This window comes from Trichophyton benhamiae, assembly GCF_000151125.1.
Source record: "Trichophyton benhamiae CBS 112371 chromosome Unknown contig00476.0, whole genome shotgun sequence".
Taxonomy (NCBI): Eukaryota; Fungi; Ascomycota; class Eurotiomycetes; order Onygenales; family Arthrodermataceae; genus Trichophyton; species Trichophyton benhamiae.
The window spans coordinates 455,685-471,478 of record NW_003315108.1 but is presented as its reverse complement, the minus strand read 5'-3'; the positions used below and the strand labels follow the sequence as shown (position 1 = coordinate 471,478).

The following is a 15,794-nucleotide window of genomic DNA, read 5'->3' as shown; positions in this document are numbered from 1 at the left end:
CCCGGTGCGATGCCCAATGGTCTTAGAGAGTGAGTTACGTCGCAAGGAGTCGCTCTCTTCACGGCTGGTTTTGCGTTTTGTTGCGGACGTTGAAGTTGTCGGCGGGATCGCAAAGCCCACCATGTTTGCGCTGTTTGCATCTGCCAAAGCTCCAAAAAGCCGCGATGCTCGCTTCGATGTTTGTAAATAAATAGACACGGACGACTTCAACAGCTATTTCGTCAAGGTATGGCTGCCACTTAATGGTGTTTTCTGATACGTGAAGCTGTGCTGACACCGTGTTGCGCTGCAGGCGGTTTTGAAATTCGGGCCCTTAACAAGTGTTAGTTAACTAGCTGATCGCAGACAGCGTCATGCTCATATAACGACGTCTCGTATCAAGACTCCAGACGGGCGCGATAATGAACTTCAGTGCGGATAATGCCAGGGAGCTGAGACACAGGCTGGAAGATGCTGCCATAAAGTGCTCTGAACGGTGCCTGTATCACTCTGCCAAATGGTACGGTGCTGAATATAAGCTTGGGCAATACCCCGGCAGCTACCTTTATATAGTTATAGCCCAGGACTAATGATGCCTATATAGGGCGGCAGAGATGCTGGATTCGCTGGTCCCAATCGACGAGGATGAAGGGACAGATACAGAGCCAAATTCGCCCATGGACGTTTCTCCTGCTCTGCCGACCAACCCGTTCCTTGGACCTCAAGACCCCGAGGAAGCTGCCCTGGAAACAAAAGAAGCTTACAAGTACATACTCGCAAAGTCCTATTTTGATACTCGGGAATATGACCGTTGCGCGGCCGTCTTTCTTCCTCCGTCTATGTCCTCAATTCCACTAGCACCCCGTGCTCCATCAACATCCAAATCAAAGACACCCCTTCAGTCTCAAAAGGGCAAAGAACCGGCAACGATCTTTGGTGGTAAAAAGAAGAGCAGCTCCTCGCCGCAAAATCCCTTTCCAGTTCTAAGTCAGAAATCCTTATTCCTCGCACTATATGCGAAGTATTTGGCTGGTGAGAAAAGAAAGGACGAGGAGACGGAGATGGTGCTTGGGCCGGCAGATGGAGGCATGACCGTGAATAAGGAACTGCCAGGGCTTGCCCAAGGGCTCGAAGGCTGGTTTGCCGACAGGCGGGAAAAGGGCCTAGAAGATTCAGGACAGGGATGGCTCGAATATCTCTACGGAGTCGTGCTTTTGAAAGCGAAAAACGAAGAAGAAGCCAAAAAATGGCTAATACGAAGCGTACACCTTTATCCATTCCACTGGGGCGCATGGCAAGAGTTAAACGACTTGTTAGCCAGTACAGATGACGTATGGTCCCTGAAAAACAATTGACGAATTCCGAGTATCGTGCTAACTATAAGCCATATCCAGCTCAAGAGAGTAGTAGACGAATTACCCCAAAACATAATGACTCTAGTGTTCCACCTATATTCTAGTCAGGAGCTCTATCAGGCAACCGAGCAAACCCACCAGATCCTTTCTGAGCTTGAAGGAGTCTTCCCGTCGAGCTCATTCCTAAAGACTCAACGAGCCTTACTCTACTATCACTCAAAAGGTAAGCTCGTTAGCCGCAACACTATGGGAAGTTCGCCGTTAACTTTGCCCTTTTTTAGATTTTGAAGAAGCTTCCCATCTTTTTTCTGAACTTTTAATCAATTCCCCTCACCGTCTGGATTGTCTAGACCATTATTCAAACATTTTATATGTCATGGGCGCACGCCCACAACTTGCATTCATTGCTCAGCTAGCCACTGCAACAGATAAATTTCGCCCAGAAACCTGTTGTGTTGTGGGCAACTATTATTCCCTAAAATCAGAACACGAGAAAGCAGTGATGTACTTTCGGCGCGCGCTAACATTAGACAGGAACTTTTTATCCGCATGGACGCTCATGGGCCATGAATACATTGAGATGAAAAATACCCACGCCGCAATTGAGTCTTATCGGCGAGCTGTTGATGTTAATCGCAAGGACTACCGTGCATGGTATGGTCTAGGTCAGGCTTATGAGGTGCTGGACATGTCTTTTTATGCCCTTTTCTACTACCAGCGTGCTGCAGCCCTACGGCCATATGACCCCAAAATGTGGCAGGCTGTGGGATCCTGCTACGCCAAAATGGGCCGTCTCGAACAAGGTATCCAGGCGCTTAAGCGTGCGCTGGCTGCAGGGTCATACTCTGACGGTGGAGGAATGGGTTTGAACTCATTTTCCAGCGCGGGAGGCGCTGGCGGTTTGAATCCAAAAGGCGCTGGAAACGCCTCAAGAGTACTTGATCCCGAGACACTTTACCAGATTGCAACTTTACATGAAAGGTTAGGGGATGTGCAGGGAGCTCGTGCATACATGGAGCTCACATTAAGACAGGAGGTGATACTACTAGAGGATGATTCTGATTACGAACCCGAGGAAAAAGATGGTTGGGGAAGACAAAACTCCTCGGCAACTGAGCAATACACCGAAATAGGAGGCACAGGAGTGACAGCAACTACTTCGAAGGCTCGTTTATGGCTTGCGAGATACTTTTTTAAAGGAAATAACTTTGCCAGGGCTGACGAATTGGCCAACGAATTACGTCACCATGGTGTTGAGGTTGAGGAAGCGCAGGCACTGTTGAGGGATATCAAATCGAGAAGGGCATTCCTCGATAACCAATGAATTCAATTGCTCACATATTTTACCCTAGGCTTCATGGTGTACACGGGGTGCTGATATGTTCAAGTGAATGCAATAGACTTTTAACTTTGATGCATTATTATGAATGAATGACATTAACGCCATAAATGAAACATTGAAGGAGTAACGGTATGAAATAAGGGCGGTTTATTCCCCCATATACATGAGATATGGTAATATATATATACATGTAATTAATTATCAACAACACTCGGACTGAAGTCATTCCACGACCCGATTATGGCAGGATATGGGCAGTAGCTAAGTACTCTTCCGTAGAGTATTTGGCTGTAGCAACGGCAGAATCTCTGTCCAATCACGACGGCAGCATAAGTTTTTGGGTAATTTCTCACTTTGTGAACCAAGGGAGTTATTAGGCAACCTTTGAGCCTGTTGATTCTCGCATTCAGGGCTTTCCTCATGACCCCATTTAATACATACATCGATAACATCTTTGCCGAATCTCTGCCATCGATCAGACAAACATTCACCAGCCTTCGCCGCATTGAACTCTTGCCCAACAACCTTCCAATGCATGAATATAATTTTGCCAGTATTTGGTAACTTGTTTTGTTGTTGTAACGAGGTGAGGGCTCTGCCGACCTGTCTTAGCTCAGCCGCAACCTTAGACGAGTGACGGGAATTGGAATCCACAAGTATGATACCGTAGAGTGGTGGTACGACACTGCCATTCTCTAACGAGACCAGTGAAGTCAACCATCGAGGAATGGAAGAAGGTGCGATTGACGATCTGCATGATGGTATGTAGCGTCGAAGCAAGCTTATTGTTGTGTCTGATAGCGAGGATCCGAGAAAAACGGGAAGCTTCAAAATGGGAGAGCCTTTCATTGCATTGGGCCTGTTGTTGCGGCCTGATATATCGGATGAAGATCTGGTCAACATAGTCTCCAATGAGCACTTGTCATTGCTATTATGAGAATGGTATGACTGGAAGGAAAGCGCTCGCTGAGGCACGGGATCCATGGGAAATCGATCCGATGGAAAGCTAGCATTAGGCTGCATGTTCTCATAAAAAGGAACTCTTTTGGCAGGTTGCGGCTTATTATGACAGGAGTCATTTCTCAGGAAAAGTGTGGATTTATCTTCACTTGGGTTAGTTATATCGGCTAACTCTCGACCAGGTGATTCCTTGCTATGTAGCGGTTCACCGAATGTTTCTGTGGTATCTGGGAGGATACAAATTAGGTTTGACACCGTCTCGTTAGAATTTTCCTGGGTATTGACACAATTAATAGTCGAGGATCCACGTTGAGTTCGAAGGCTGAGCTCCTGCTCAGACGTATGAGATGTTGCTTTCACCACAGCCGCTTGGTTGAGTCCCTGTGGATCGATCGGGTTGTTTTCAGCAAACAAAGGCTGGGATGAGTTGGCAGCACTTGATGCTGTCACTGTGGTAGCTGAGTTTTCAGAATGATCTACAATATATTCAGGTTTTTTGTCAGCTGGATCGAGCTTTTCAGCCAATTCAGCAGCTTCTTGTGATAGTTCCTCAACTGGAACGGCATTAGCAATTCGGGCCAATCCTTGTAAGTCTCTGAACGACACTGCTGCCTCATAATCCCTATCTGAGTGGATTTTCACAATTCGAGGGAACCGAAGGGAGTAATATCGAACACCTTGAGGTTTATCGAATCCGAAGCCGGTCATTTCCACAACGAATGGTATCCTAAATACGGTCTGAATCTCCGGTATTCTGACTTGATCGACTCGAAAGGAAAAGGGAACATCATCAGAGTCAGCATCGCAGGCTTGGAACTTCCCCAGTTGGTTGAGAGTTTGGAACAGGTTAGTGTTGATGTTCTGTTTATTCAGAATATCAATAACGCGGAAGGCTGGTTTTAATGAGAGCAAGTCAACGTCATCATCCAGACAGCCAACGAAGAAAGAAGTCCAGGATAATCCTTTAATATGACCAAGGGCGGCAGCTTCCCGAGAATCATATCTTCCCCCGAGGAGAATGAAATCAGCTGTATCTCCTAAGCCTGGGATAGACTCCTTTTTGAATTTCATCCAGCAGCAGGAAAATTCACGAGTATCCTGAGAGAACGTTCGGAAATATGGCTCATTCACTCCCTTCAAAACAAGCCCTTCCCATTTCTGGGCTGAGACAAGAGCGAATTCTTCTTTTAAGTGTTCATATGCACTAGACACAGAGAAGTCTATATTGAATTGCGTTGCAATCCCAGCCAGTCCATGGATCGGATTTACAACTTCTTCAAGAAGAGCCCTTCGTTCCCTATAGGGCTTGGATAATGCGACATCATCATCTAGAAGCAACAAGTCGAAAAATATGATATATAAATGTTCCCGTGGGTCTGGCCTAGAAAAGAGGGGGTAAGTAATGATGAATAACCAATAACGTAGGTACATACGCACGGAGAATCGCTTTCAGTGCCAATATAAGCTCCTGCTCTCATGATATGCCTTCGTAAATGATGAAAGGGGAGGATGTCATTGGTAATATCACTCCAAACCAATAGTTCACCTTCCAGTATGCATCGTTTGGAAAATCGACAGCCAGGCTTTCGGATCCTCAGCGAATCCTTAATAGCAGTATGGATATTTTTTCTATCCACCGTTGAGTCTTTGCCACTCTTCGAGAATATTCGGATACATTTGGGACCCATTTCCAGGTCAATATGTACCTGACAGTACTCTCCATCATATTTCCTCTCGATGCTCATTAGTCGCTTATCAGCCATTCTGCAGCAGTGTCTGAGGTTTCTAGCCTTATAATACTCCGGCCTCCCAACCTTGACTCCAACCTGTGGAGCAAGATGAGGAATAGCTAATTCCATAAGAGTCCGCCCATATTCTGGATCAGGGCATGGTGGGAACCTCTTGACTGGTCCGCGATCCATTGCCTCCAAGGCCCCCTTTAGGCTGCTCTGTACCGAAAGAAAGGCCGGAAGCATGAAATGAAACTTTCGCAGGGACAATCGCTGTGGAATATTAACAGGAGTGTATTCCCTGAGAAGCAGCCTAGTAAACCATTTCGCATCACGGCTAGTTAATCGGCGAAATATCGGTTTTAAGGCTTCATCTACCTGAATAGCAGTACGCTGGCGGCGCACATCTGGAGCGGAGAAGCGGCATCTGGACGCGATTTTAGTCAACGCAGAATCTATTTCCTCGACAGTCACAGGAGAGTCCTTTAATAATTCGTTCTCTGCGTCAGCCATAACTCGCTCGACGCATTCGGCAAGATCGCCGCGGCCCGGAGTCTTCCATGCCTCCAGCTCCCGCCATCGAGTAGCTCCAAGCAATAAACATCGCCCTATAATTTTAACTAAGGCTGGCTCTTTGAAGCCATGAACGCGGTCAGGCCGTAATTCGGGGAAAAGGCACGAGAGTAAAGCCACGTAGTCAGTATCTCCTCCGTGAATTTTCTTCTCGTGAACACGGAACCAATTGGTCACAGTTGCCACATCAGGATCCCTGCTTTTGCCGGTAGCCGTGGCCTTTATAGTTCGGTTTGCATCCAAGCTCGAAAGCAAGTCGCATATATAAGAAAAGTTAAACCCCATGTCCAATCCGGTAGCGCAGCCTATGGATTGACTCGAACAACTGCATGATGTAGGCAACCGTCTACCCCCGATATGCGCACAAACACGAAAGTACAGATAGCTAGATGGATTATATACTGGGTATATAAGAGTTCAAAGAATGAGACAGTAATATAGAATCCGCATGCAACTGCAGATTTCCAGACTCACCAAACTTGCTGCTATCTTCGCAAGTAGATGGTTTGCGAGAGCTAACGAAGACGTTGACTTAAGCGAGATTTCGCGTCAAAAAACACGCGGCAGGCGCCAAAGCACGTGACCCAGCCGCCTCTCCATCCCAAGCATCCATTTCTGCGATCCTTCAACCACTAGCTACAGAGTCAAAGGGACCAAGCTTTGCAAGCAAGCGTTAGGATGGGGATCGAGGCGCTGTAACGGCTAGCTAAGGGCAATACGTTCATTCAATAAGACGCCATGCTCGTCCTTGATAGAACTTGGAACTGGGCTTAGTGACGTCATAGCTGACGGCTCAAACATCTATATAAGAGGATCAAATGGATCTCAGGTTATTGTCTGTAAAGTGCTACATCACACTACACTTCAATTATTACGCAAAACATTTCCTATCAGTAATGTCTTCTGAAACGTCTGGAGGATTTTCGGGTGGTGTCAGTGGTGGAAATCAAGCTGGTAGAGCTGGTACTGCCGGCGCTGGAGCTACAGATCCTACCCGTGCTGGAGGCGGTGCAGCAAAAGAGTCAGTTCGGGAAATGGGTCAGGGAGTAAAGTCTGCTGCTGCAGGTGCTCATGTGAGTCAAAAATCAATTGAAACATAGCAGACATGAAGACTGAGGAATATGGGTAATATAGGGATTTGGCGAGAGGGTCCGTGGCTCTGCTGGTGCATTTGTTGACCGAGCCATGAACGATCCAGAGGGTGCTGCAAAGAATGAACGTGTCGTCAAGGAAGGCCAAAAAGAAATGCATACTGGAGATTTCAGTCATTCCACAAGGGAAAAGGAAGGACTGCCGCATAGTGAACGGGAGGTGAATATGCAGAAGGGTGCTGGAACTGCTCAGCCACCTCCTGAATACTACTGACTGCGTTGTATGAGTATTTTGCTTCCAAATTCATTTTTCGGGTTGAGGTGGAAATTTACGGTCAAACTGAATATAAGCACATAATAATGATACATGCTTGGGGAGCTAGTTGCTGCTAGAAATAGTTTCGACATCCTTGGTCGTTCTATCGAAGATAGTAGTGATAAATTGTAGTCATATTCCAGTCAGTCTCGAACTAGCGAAACAATAACTGCGAAACGAAGCCGGGGTCTACTATTATTTTGGATATGTTAGTAAACTAAACACTATTCGTCTAGCGCGAGTTCTACCTACACATCCCCATCAATTCAGTCCATTCTTTGTCAGGCCCTCGTACAACGATTTGATTTCGCGTTCTATATAGCAAGCATTGCTACAGCAAGCATTGCTGATGATAATCCCCTTAGGGGATTGCCCTTATATCGTTGTCGATTGAGGTTAAAGGGGCTCCTCAAAAGTATATCGGGGTGTAGCAGAGTATCATACACTCTGAATTTGATAGGCAGGAGAGATACAGTAACAAAAATATGTACATGTTCGCTCACAAAATGCCTTGTTTTTGCAAACTGTTTAAATACGGTTAGCGAGGTAAAGAATGAGAACAAGGGGTGGCGGAGAAGAGTGGTATATCTAGTTAGGGATACGTACTCAAGGTAGATACGTTCAGGCATGACATTGCCCTCGGCGTCTTCCATTTGGACAACATTCTCTTTGATATCCCGTTCGTGCTTTCGTTCCTTTTCGAGGGTCTCCCACAGTCGTAAGGCTTCATCAATCTTGGTAATTTCTCTGAACAAACTTGTCTGTTGGGTAATACCAAGGCACCTTAAACCGTAGATATGTCGAGCCTCCGAAAAGTGCTTATCAAACGCACGGCGACCCATGTAAACGAAATTCCCACATATCTCGCAAGAAAATTCCACTCCAAGTCCATGAAGTTTGTAGAGCCAGTAGGGTATAGGCTTTCCATCCCATGCTAATGGCAATTTCAATGGATTGTAGACCTTTTCATCATTATCACTCTCCGACTCAGAGTCTCTGCGCTTTCCTGGACCCTTGTCTCCAGTGTCGGCGAAGAGTGCATCAAGCTCCATTTGACGTTCGCGCTCTGTCATTCCCTGTTTCCTCTCAACATTGACGCGAGTAGCTTGCCGTTCTTCCTTGAGGGCCTTTGCTAGGGATGAAATGCGATGCTCACGCTCTGCAACTGCACGCTCTTTCAGCCCACAAACCAAGGCATCTTTGGATTTTTCGGACTGTGACTGTTGCGTCTCCGAGTCGCCATTGGCTTTCTTTGCCTCAGCGGCTCTAATATGCTTCTTCCCCTTCAAGTGATTCTTGTACACATTTTCATTTGTAAACTCCTTTTCACAATCCGCACACCATATTCCCTCTCCTGTACCTTCTGTCTTTGGGCCAGTACCGTTCTTAGATTGCGATTCCTCAGTCCAGCCTGGCAGTTTCTTTGCTTCCCAAAGTTCTGCAAACTCGGCATCAAAGCTTGCAAAAAGTTCATCGAGAGGTTCCAACGGGTTCGATCGTTTGATAAATCCTTCCAGGTATGCAGCGAGTTCGCCAACGTAATTAAAGTACTGATCCGTAAGTTTATTGGCTCGTTTCACGGGCAACTCCGGCTGGGTAAATGTGTCAAATAGGTCCAGATATTGCAGATACGTCAGGCGTTTCACCCCTGGTAAATTGAGATATAGTTCATGAAGCTTTGTGAGATCAAAGAACTGGCCTAGCGATTCCTCTCCAGTGAACATATTCTCTATCTCTTGTATAGCAGCGTCGTTCTCGCCGGAGCCTTGCCGATATGCCTTTTCAAGATTTTCCACGGGCTCATTTGGGTATCGGCGGTGAAAATCCTTTATCTCTTCCAAGTGTTTATAGAACTCATCCATAGGATCGCCGACGGTTAGAGACTGGATCTCTTTGGCGCGAAGCCCGTTAGCATCTTCGTAGATATCTAACAGCCGTTGAGACTGCTCCTGTATGCGATTGAGAAATCTAGCAACTTGATGGTCACGGAGAAGTCGCTCTCGAATCTGATTTTGGCCATATCTATGGTTAGCCGGTGACATCTAGTATTGTATTGATTGACCAGTACAATACTCACATTGCGAGGCTCTTCAGCAACGCGGTCACTGATTCCTTGCTCAAGCCTCTCTAGATCCTCGTGGATGAATCTCTGATCTTCTAATAACATCTCGGCGTTTTGAGTATGGTTGCGCAGAAATTAAGCACCGTTGGAATGATAATACTCGTCGTTGTGTTGGCTTTCGTACTCTCTTCTCCAGTTCGTTTCTCGATATCCTCAATCTGATGTTCGTCACAAATTTAGGAGCTTCAGAAGCTTAAGAGCATCACGTGACAATGAACCTAAAAATCTCCCAGCGAAAAGAAAGAATTCAAGTTCAACTTCTTCGCGTCGTCGCATTCATGAAATAAGTCCAGCTGATGCGTATTTTTGTTCAAATATACTTGGTGGATACACTCAAAGCAGCTCTACATTATACAAATCGTCAAAATGGCTGACGGTATTGACAGACAGGCGGATGGTAGGCTACTATTTCGAGATTTACCTTGAACTGCCCAGCTAACTAGAGAATATGTAGAGCGGATGGAGTTCTCGACCTCGAAGGAGGTCACTGTTGCGCCGACTTTCGATGACATGCACTTGAAGGAGAATCTCTTGCGTGGCATATATGCGTACGGATACGAGTCGCCTTCAGCCGTTCAGTCTCGCGCAATTGTTCAGATCTGCAAAGGACGAGATACTATCGCTCAAGCACAGTCCGGAACAGGAAAAACAGCTACCTTCTCCATCAGCATCCTCCAGGTCATTGATACTGTGCTGCGCGAATCACAGGGTATGTTTCGTTGTGCTCATGTGAGAGTAGGGTAATTTGAAGCTGACCGAGCGCAACACAGCCCTTGTCCTTTCTCCTACTCGAGAACTCGCAACTCAGATTCAATCCGTCGTCATGGCGCTGGGAGATTATATGAATGTGCAATGCCATGCGTGTATCGGTGGCACAAATGTTGGTGAAGATATTCGAAAGCTAGAACACGGTCAACACGTTGTCTCCGGAACACCAGGCCGAGTTGCTGACATGATCCGACGCCGACATCTGCGTACTCGTAACATTAAGATGCTTGTTCTTGACGAGGCAGATGAACTACTCAACCGCGGATTCCGAGAGCAAATCTACGATGTATACCGGTACCTGCCTCCAGCCACTCAAGTTGTGGTTGTTTCTGCCACTCTACCTTACGATGTTCTTGATATGACGACCAAGTTTATGACAGACCCAGTGCGCATTCTTGTCAAACGTGACGAGTTGACTCTCGAAGGCCTCAAGCAATACTTCATCGCTGTGGAGAAAGAGGAATGGAAATTTGACACACTCTGTGACCTCTATGATACCCTAACTATTACCCAGGCAGTTATATTCTGCAACACAAGGCGTAAGGTCGACTGGTTGACGGATAAGATGAGAGAAGCCAATTTCACTGTGTCCAGTATGCATGGTGAAATGCCTCAAAAGGAGCGAGACAGCATCATGCAAGATTTCAGACAGGGCAACTCTCGAGTCCTGATCTCTACTGACGTTTGGGCTCGTGGTATTGACGTCCAGCAAGTCTCTCTTGTTATCAACTACGATCTACCAAGCAATCGTGAAAACTATATTCACAGAATTGGCCGAAGTGGTCGATTTGGTCGCAAGGGTGTAGCTATCAACTTTGTGACTAGTGAAGACGTCCGGATCCTGCGAGATATCGAACTTTACTATTCAACTCAGATTGATGAGATGCCTATGAATGGTACGTGGCTCTTAAATTTAACTACAATAGCCATGACCTTTTCTGCTAACTTGTTCAATTAGTTGCCGATCTCCTTGCTTAAGTTCCTCGTGGCAGACTGGTCTGGCACTAATATGCCCGCCGGATATGAGTTGAAGCATGACTGGAGGATTGAAGACGAACGTGATTTTCGGTCACCACACATAGCATGCCTTTCATGCACCACCGGCTTAAGCCGTGGTACAACACCAACGTTGAGCATTTCGCCTCGGATGGCTAAATGAACATGTCTCGAAAGAGTACGCGTGGGGGAATAGGGGATATTATTAAAACGAGTATGTTGCCATTCACAGCCATCCATTAATTATTTGAACAACATTTCACTAACGCCAAATCCCTCCTCTGATGCTTAGAATTGTTTACTTTTTCTTAATGCAAATTCTTCTGTTCGAGGCTTCGATATGATGTACTTGAGCCTCTAGCTTTGATGTCTGTTAATGTCTCAATCTTCTTCCGGTTAGGATAGACTTGAAATGAAAGGCGTGCCTTTGCTTATAGCCTAGGCAAGACACCACTATCTGATCTTCTTACTGTTTTCATTTACGTTTTTTGGATCAGTTCTACGGCACATTTATGGTAAGCTGTGGACTAGCAACGGTGACTTCCGTATAAGCGGGCTTGGTTGACTCCAGGATAAAACCAACCCATTCCGGCCCATCCCAAATTCGCAAGTGTAGAGCAACCCATAATCAGAGTTGTTCGTTAAATATATTATGAACGCAAGATTGCACACTGACGGGGATAGTAAGCCGAGTGATTGATGGTATATAACTTAACTAGTATCAAAAGGATGATTATCTTCTGCAAAAGACAAAACGGAAGAAATGTATTATGCAGGATACGCCAAAAAGAAGAGGGAAGACAACAAGCAAAGCCGAGAATAGCCAAGATATATATGGGGGACAAGTCCCGGTTCGGCATAGGCAAGAAAAGGTGAAGCCGTGCCATGGGAAAAGAATAAAAGCGCTGCATTGTCAACCTCCGCGTTCGAGATACCTCCGACCACCAACCACCAACCGAACCGAACCATTTCTTACCCTGTTGAATGAATAGATGATGGGTAGTAAAGAGGGAAACGAGAAAATAACATATAAAGCAGATCAAACGAATGTGTCGTGTCGTAAAGTAGGATCCAAACGCATGATAACCCCGTGATAATGCAATTGATACTTGTAAGTGGTGTAGTAAACTTAGGTACGGCGAAAGTATAAGATGGATGGATGAGAATGATAGAGGGGAACCAATGAACTCCGTAAGCAATGGGTATGTGCAATCCGCGGTGTTCGGAGGCGATGGCGGAAACAGGCTTTGTTGGTGTGGGGGAATTGGATGATCGCATACTTTTGCTAAAGCATGGCTAGCCAGAAGGCTTTAGGGAGACGGCACTTGAGGATGGATTGCTTCGAATTGATCTCCTGGATTTATTGCCCGACGACGTTCCTAGGCATGGCTGTCTCATCCATCTGGAAATTCAGTTAGTGGTTGAACGAGGGATGATGGCATTATAAAGATGATATGCTTACACTCTGACTTTGCGATCATCTCCAGCCGACGCAAACATTCCAGGATCAGTTGGATTCCAGGCGACTGCATTGACGCAGCCAGAAACATGGCCTTCCAGAGACTCAACAAGTCGACTGTTCTCCTTATGCCAGATGTAGATTTTCGCATCTAGTAGTAACGGCTGTTAGGTATGGTTGGACTGCTCATGAGGAGATGGGGGTTAAAGATATACCTTCACTTCCACTGACAACAAAATTCTCAGCAGCTCCGCCAAAAGCGCTTCGAATAAGGAAATTGCCTTGCTTCTGACCTAAAAATCGTCGAACCACCTCTGCTGTCTCGATATCAAGGAGCTGCACTTCGTTTTCAGACATGTTAACGAGCATAAACCGCGAGTCAGCGCTAACACTCAGACAAGTGAGATCCAGTTTGAGGAGAACGCTGTACTCTTCTTCGCGGGTTATGAAGTTGTAAACATAAATTCTCTTTTGCAGAGAGATGGCAATTAGTCGTTTACCGTCCGGAGTTATAGCACAGTCGCGGACCCGGTATTGACCAGGCCAGGTATATAGTAGGGATTTATGGGGGACACTCCAATGGCAGAGCTGAGACTGGCTGTCAAGAGAACCTGTGACGAAGGACTCTCCATCTGGAGCCCATGAAGCGGATGTGATTGGGGCATGGTGATGTTCAATTGTCAAAAGACAAGTTCCACTCTATGATTTTTCTTGGTAAGTATATTGGAGACACCATATAAAGGCAGCATTGACATACCGGAACATCCCACAATTTAGCCTTGAAGTCTTGAGAACAAGTGATTAACTTGGTATCGTCAGGGCTCCATGTAGCGTAAGCAACGGGCTCACTGTGCTCCGTCAACCGATGTATTATTTCAAAGGTTGTAGAGTCATATATCAAAACGGTGCAGTCGCGGCTTGTTGTGGCAAGCTTGGTTCCATCGTGGGAGAATTCCAGGTACCAGACCTCATTGGTGTGGTGACTGAGTTCGAACGCCGTCCGGAGTGGGAAACCGCTTTTATCACACAAGTGATCCGAATACAAGGAAGGCGACACTGCGGTGTTGTGATATAGACAGTTATTTATTTGGGTTTGCTTTACTTGGTCAAGCAGTACTGCTAATCGGTGATCTGGTATCATGACAGAAGGAGAGATAGACCCTGGGCATAAGGTTAATAAAAGTGATAGCGAGATAAATGTTAGCTCAGGAATACTCACTAGTGAGTTCCGATAGGAGGTTCTGTCTAGATTCACTAATGGTGCGTCCCCAACCGGCTCGTGCTCGCAGGTTCTCGGGCGTAGACATTAGTAGACTGGCCAATAGTTAGTGACATGTCCAGCGCTGACGTATCATAATCTGGAGTGAATACCTACCTCGAAAGAGCGTGGAGTTGTGTGATATCATGGTTCAATGGTGTAAGTTCCTGGCGTAGGACGACCAAAGCCGTTGTCAGGTCCCGTCGATCGAGTAGCTCGAGGAACTTCTGTTGCCTTATGCAGAACAGCATCTCGTTTTCGTTGGCACCACTAGCCAGGACAAGACCATCTCGTTTGGCAAGCTGTTTACCAGTTACGCCGTCTAGTTCTCCTGCATCCCCATCGGGGCAAAAGGAGCTCAGGAGTATCCTCTCGGCCTCATTCCAGTCCCCGCCCAATATGGCAGTCCTAAAAGCAGCTACACCGGGACTCTCAAGCTCATACTTGCTCTCAGCTGTCAAAGTAGAAGCAGCCTGGTGGTAACCCAGCTCGTATAGACTCTGTATCAGTATCCTCGTAACTTCCTCCCGGTCGTGGCCGCGGTATGTAGGGGATAGGGGAGATGATCCGTTCGACATGGTGGCATCCTGATATTCGGCTTGCGACTGTTTTCCAGCAGGGGAATTTGGAAGGGGCGGCTTTTGAAGGGAGCTTGAGGCACCGTTCGAGACGGACGTAAAACCGTTCGAATTGGAAGGGGAAGGGCCACCGTCTGGTCTCATAACGTCAACAGTATACCTTCTGCGTTTAGTAGGCGGGCGTTCGTTTTCCGTCGGAGGTCCAGTAATAGTAGTGGCAGGTGCTGCAGCAATCTCCGTGCTATGTTCCGCAGCTCCTTCGGCAGTATTCACCTGGGTGGGCTCGGAGCTCTCAGGCTGGTCAGAGGGTAGGTCTTGACGGCGGCGTCGGCGGTTGCGGCGTGGCCCGGCCTCAGAGGGCGTGTTCGTAGGCTGCTGGGAGGGTTGATCAGGTCTTCCCAGAGCAGGTAGGCTATGCTGAACGGATTCTGTCCTTTGGATGCTGCTATCCCTAGGGATTAGCAACAGGTCAGAATGAACAGAATAGTATTCTCTCTCTCTTTCTTTTTCTTTTTCTTTTTTTTATTCTTTTCTTTTATCTTTTATAGTCTTCTTCTTCTTCTTTTGGTCAGGTTGGAACTCACAGGGAGCTCGATGATGGATCAGAGAGGCCGGGTCCAGCTGAGACAGGTGTATGTGAGGGAGGTTCGTCTGCCAGGTCGAAGACAGCGTCTGAGCCTTTCAGCCTGGTTCAATAAAGAACCAGCTGAGGTAGGCCGTTTTGTCAAGGAGGGAGCTGGAGGGAGGGATATAGATGGCCGTGGAGCAAGGTCCAGGACAGTGGCCAGCGGAAGTAGTTGGTAACGGATCGAGGAGCTACAAGAAGTAACTGACAAGGGAAATAGAGGTTAGATCACACAATCTAGCCGTCTGGCTACCTGTAGCGGGCTGAAGGAGAGAGAGGTGAAAGCGTACGTACGGGCAGCTGTTGGATATCAAGATTGCACTGCAGTGAATAGATATCCTAGCGAGGCGATAGCAGCAAGGGACAAAGGGCTGTGACAGGCAGCCGGTGAGAGAGCACGAGAGAGCGTAACAAGCGGGGGTTTCGCTCCGTCTATCGATCTTCTGCTACCTGGTAGTGGTGGTGAAGAAGAAGAAGCTGGTTGGAAAGGGGGAGCGAGGTTGATATTTAAGAAGATGAAGACGAAGACAAATGGAGGGAGAGACGAAGATGCATATTACGGTCAAGCTTTCATCGAGCGAGAAGATCAGCCACAACGCCCTATTTTGTTTACTGCCAGTGCTCTACCCTGGCTCTACTGTT

The 15,794-nt window shown here is 46.9% G+C and overlaps 6 protein-coding genes across 6 annotated transcripts; 3 read left to right on the top strand and 3 right to left on the bottom strand.

Moving 5' to 3' along the window:
* Window positions 1-401: 401 nt before the first annotated feature.
* On the top strand, window positions 402-2,658 carry ARB_06802 (uncharacterized protein; the record flags this gene model as incomplete). Its single annotated transcript, XM_003014996.1, has 4 exons — window positions 402-499; window positions 584-1,310; window positions 1,374-1,557; window positions 1,616-2,658. 4 exons carry the CDS (start codon window positions 402-404, stop codon window positions 2,656-2,658), a joined length of 2,052 nt encoding a protein of 683 aa, XP_003015042.1.
* Window positions 2,659-2,937: 279 nt separating this feature from the next.
* On the bottom strand, window positions 2,938-6,224 carry ARB_06801 (ATP dependent DNA ligase domain protein; the record flags this gene model as incomplete). Its single annotated transcript, XM_003014995.1, has 2 exons — window positions 2,938-5,017; window positions 5,074-6,224. 2 exons carry the CDS (start codon window positions 6,222-6,224, stop codon window positions 2,938-2,940), a joined length of 3,231 nt encoding a protein of 1,076 aa, XP_003015041.1.
* A 611-nt stretch (window positions 6,225-6,835) lies between these two features.
* Window positions 6,836-7,304, top strand: ARB_06800 (uncharacterized protein; the record flags this gene model as incomplete). Its single annotated transcript, XM_003014994.1, has 2 exons — window positions 6,836-7,012; window positions 7,074-7,304. 2 exons carry the CDS (start codon window positions 6,836-6,838, stop codon window positions 7,302-7,304), a joined length of 408 nt encoding a protein of 135 aa, XP_003015040.1.
* Window positions 7,305-7,660: 356 nt separating this feature from the next.
* On the bottom strand, window positions 7,661-9,513 carry ARB_06799 (uncharacterized protein; the record flags this gene model as incomplete). Its single annotated transcript, XM_003014993.1, has 2 exons — window positions 7,661-9,388; window positions 9,424-9,513. The coding sequence occupies 2 exons, from the start codon at window positions 9,511-9,513 to the stop codon at window positions 7,661-7,663; spliced, it is 1,818 nt and encodes a 605-aa protein (XP_003015039.1).
* A 321-nt stretch (window positions 9,514-9,834) lies between these two features.
* Window positions 9,835-11,214, top strand: ARB_06798 (uncharacterized protein; the record flags this gene model as incomplete). The annotated part of the gene is made up of 4 exons (XM_003014992.1): window positions 9,835-9,865; window positions 9,923-10,177; window positions 10,239-11,132; window positions 11,195-11,214. The coding sequence occupies 4 exons, from the start codon at window positions 9,835-9,837 to the stop codon at window positions 11,212-11,214; spliced, it is 1,200 nt and encodes a 399-aa protein (XP_003015038.1).
* Window positions 11,215-12,690: 1,476 nt separating this feature from the next.
* ARB_06797 (uncharacterized protein) lies at window positions 12,691-14,671 on the bottom strand (the record flags this gene model as incomplete). Its single annotated transcript, XM_003014991.1, has 5 exons — window positions 12,691-12,842; window positions 12,907-13,390; window positions 13,449-13,807; window positions 13,911-13,936; window positions 14,067-14,671. The coding sequence occupies 5 exons, from the start codon at window positions 14,669-14,671 to the stop codon at window positions 12,691-12,693; spliced, it is 1,626 nt and encodes a 541-aa protein (XP_003015037.1).
* Between the last annotated feature and the right edge of the window lie 1,123 nt (window positions 14,672-15,794).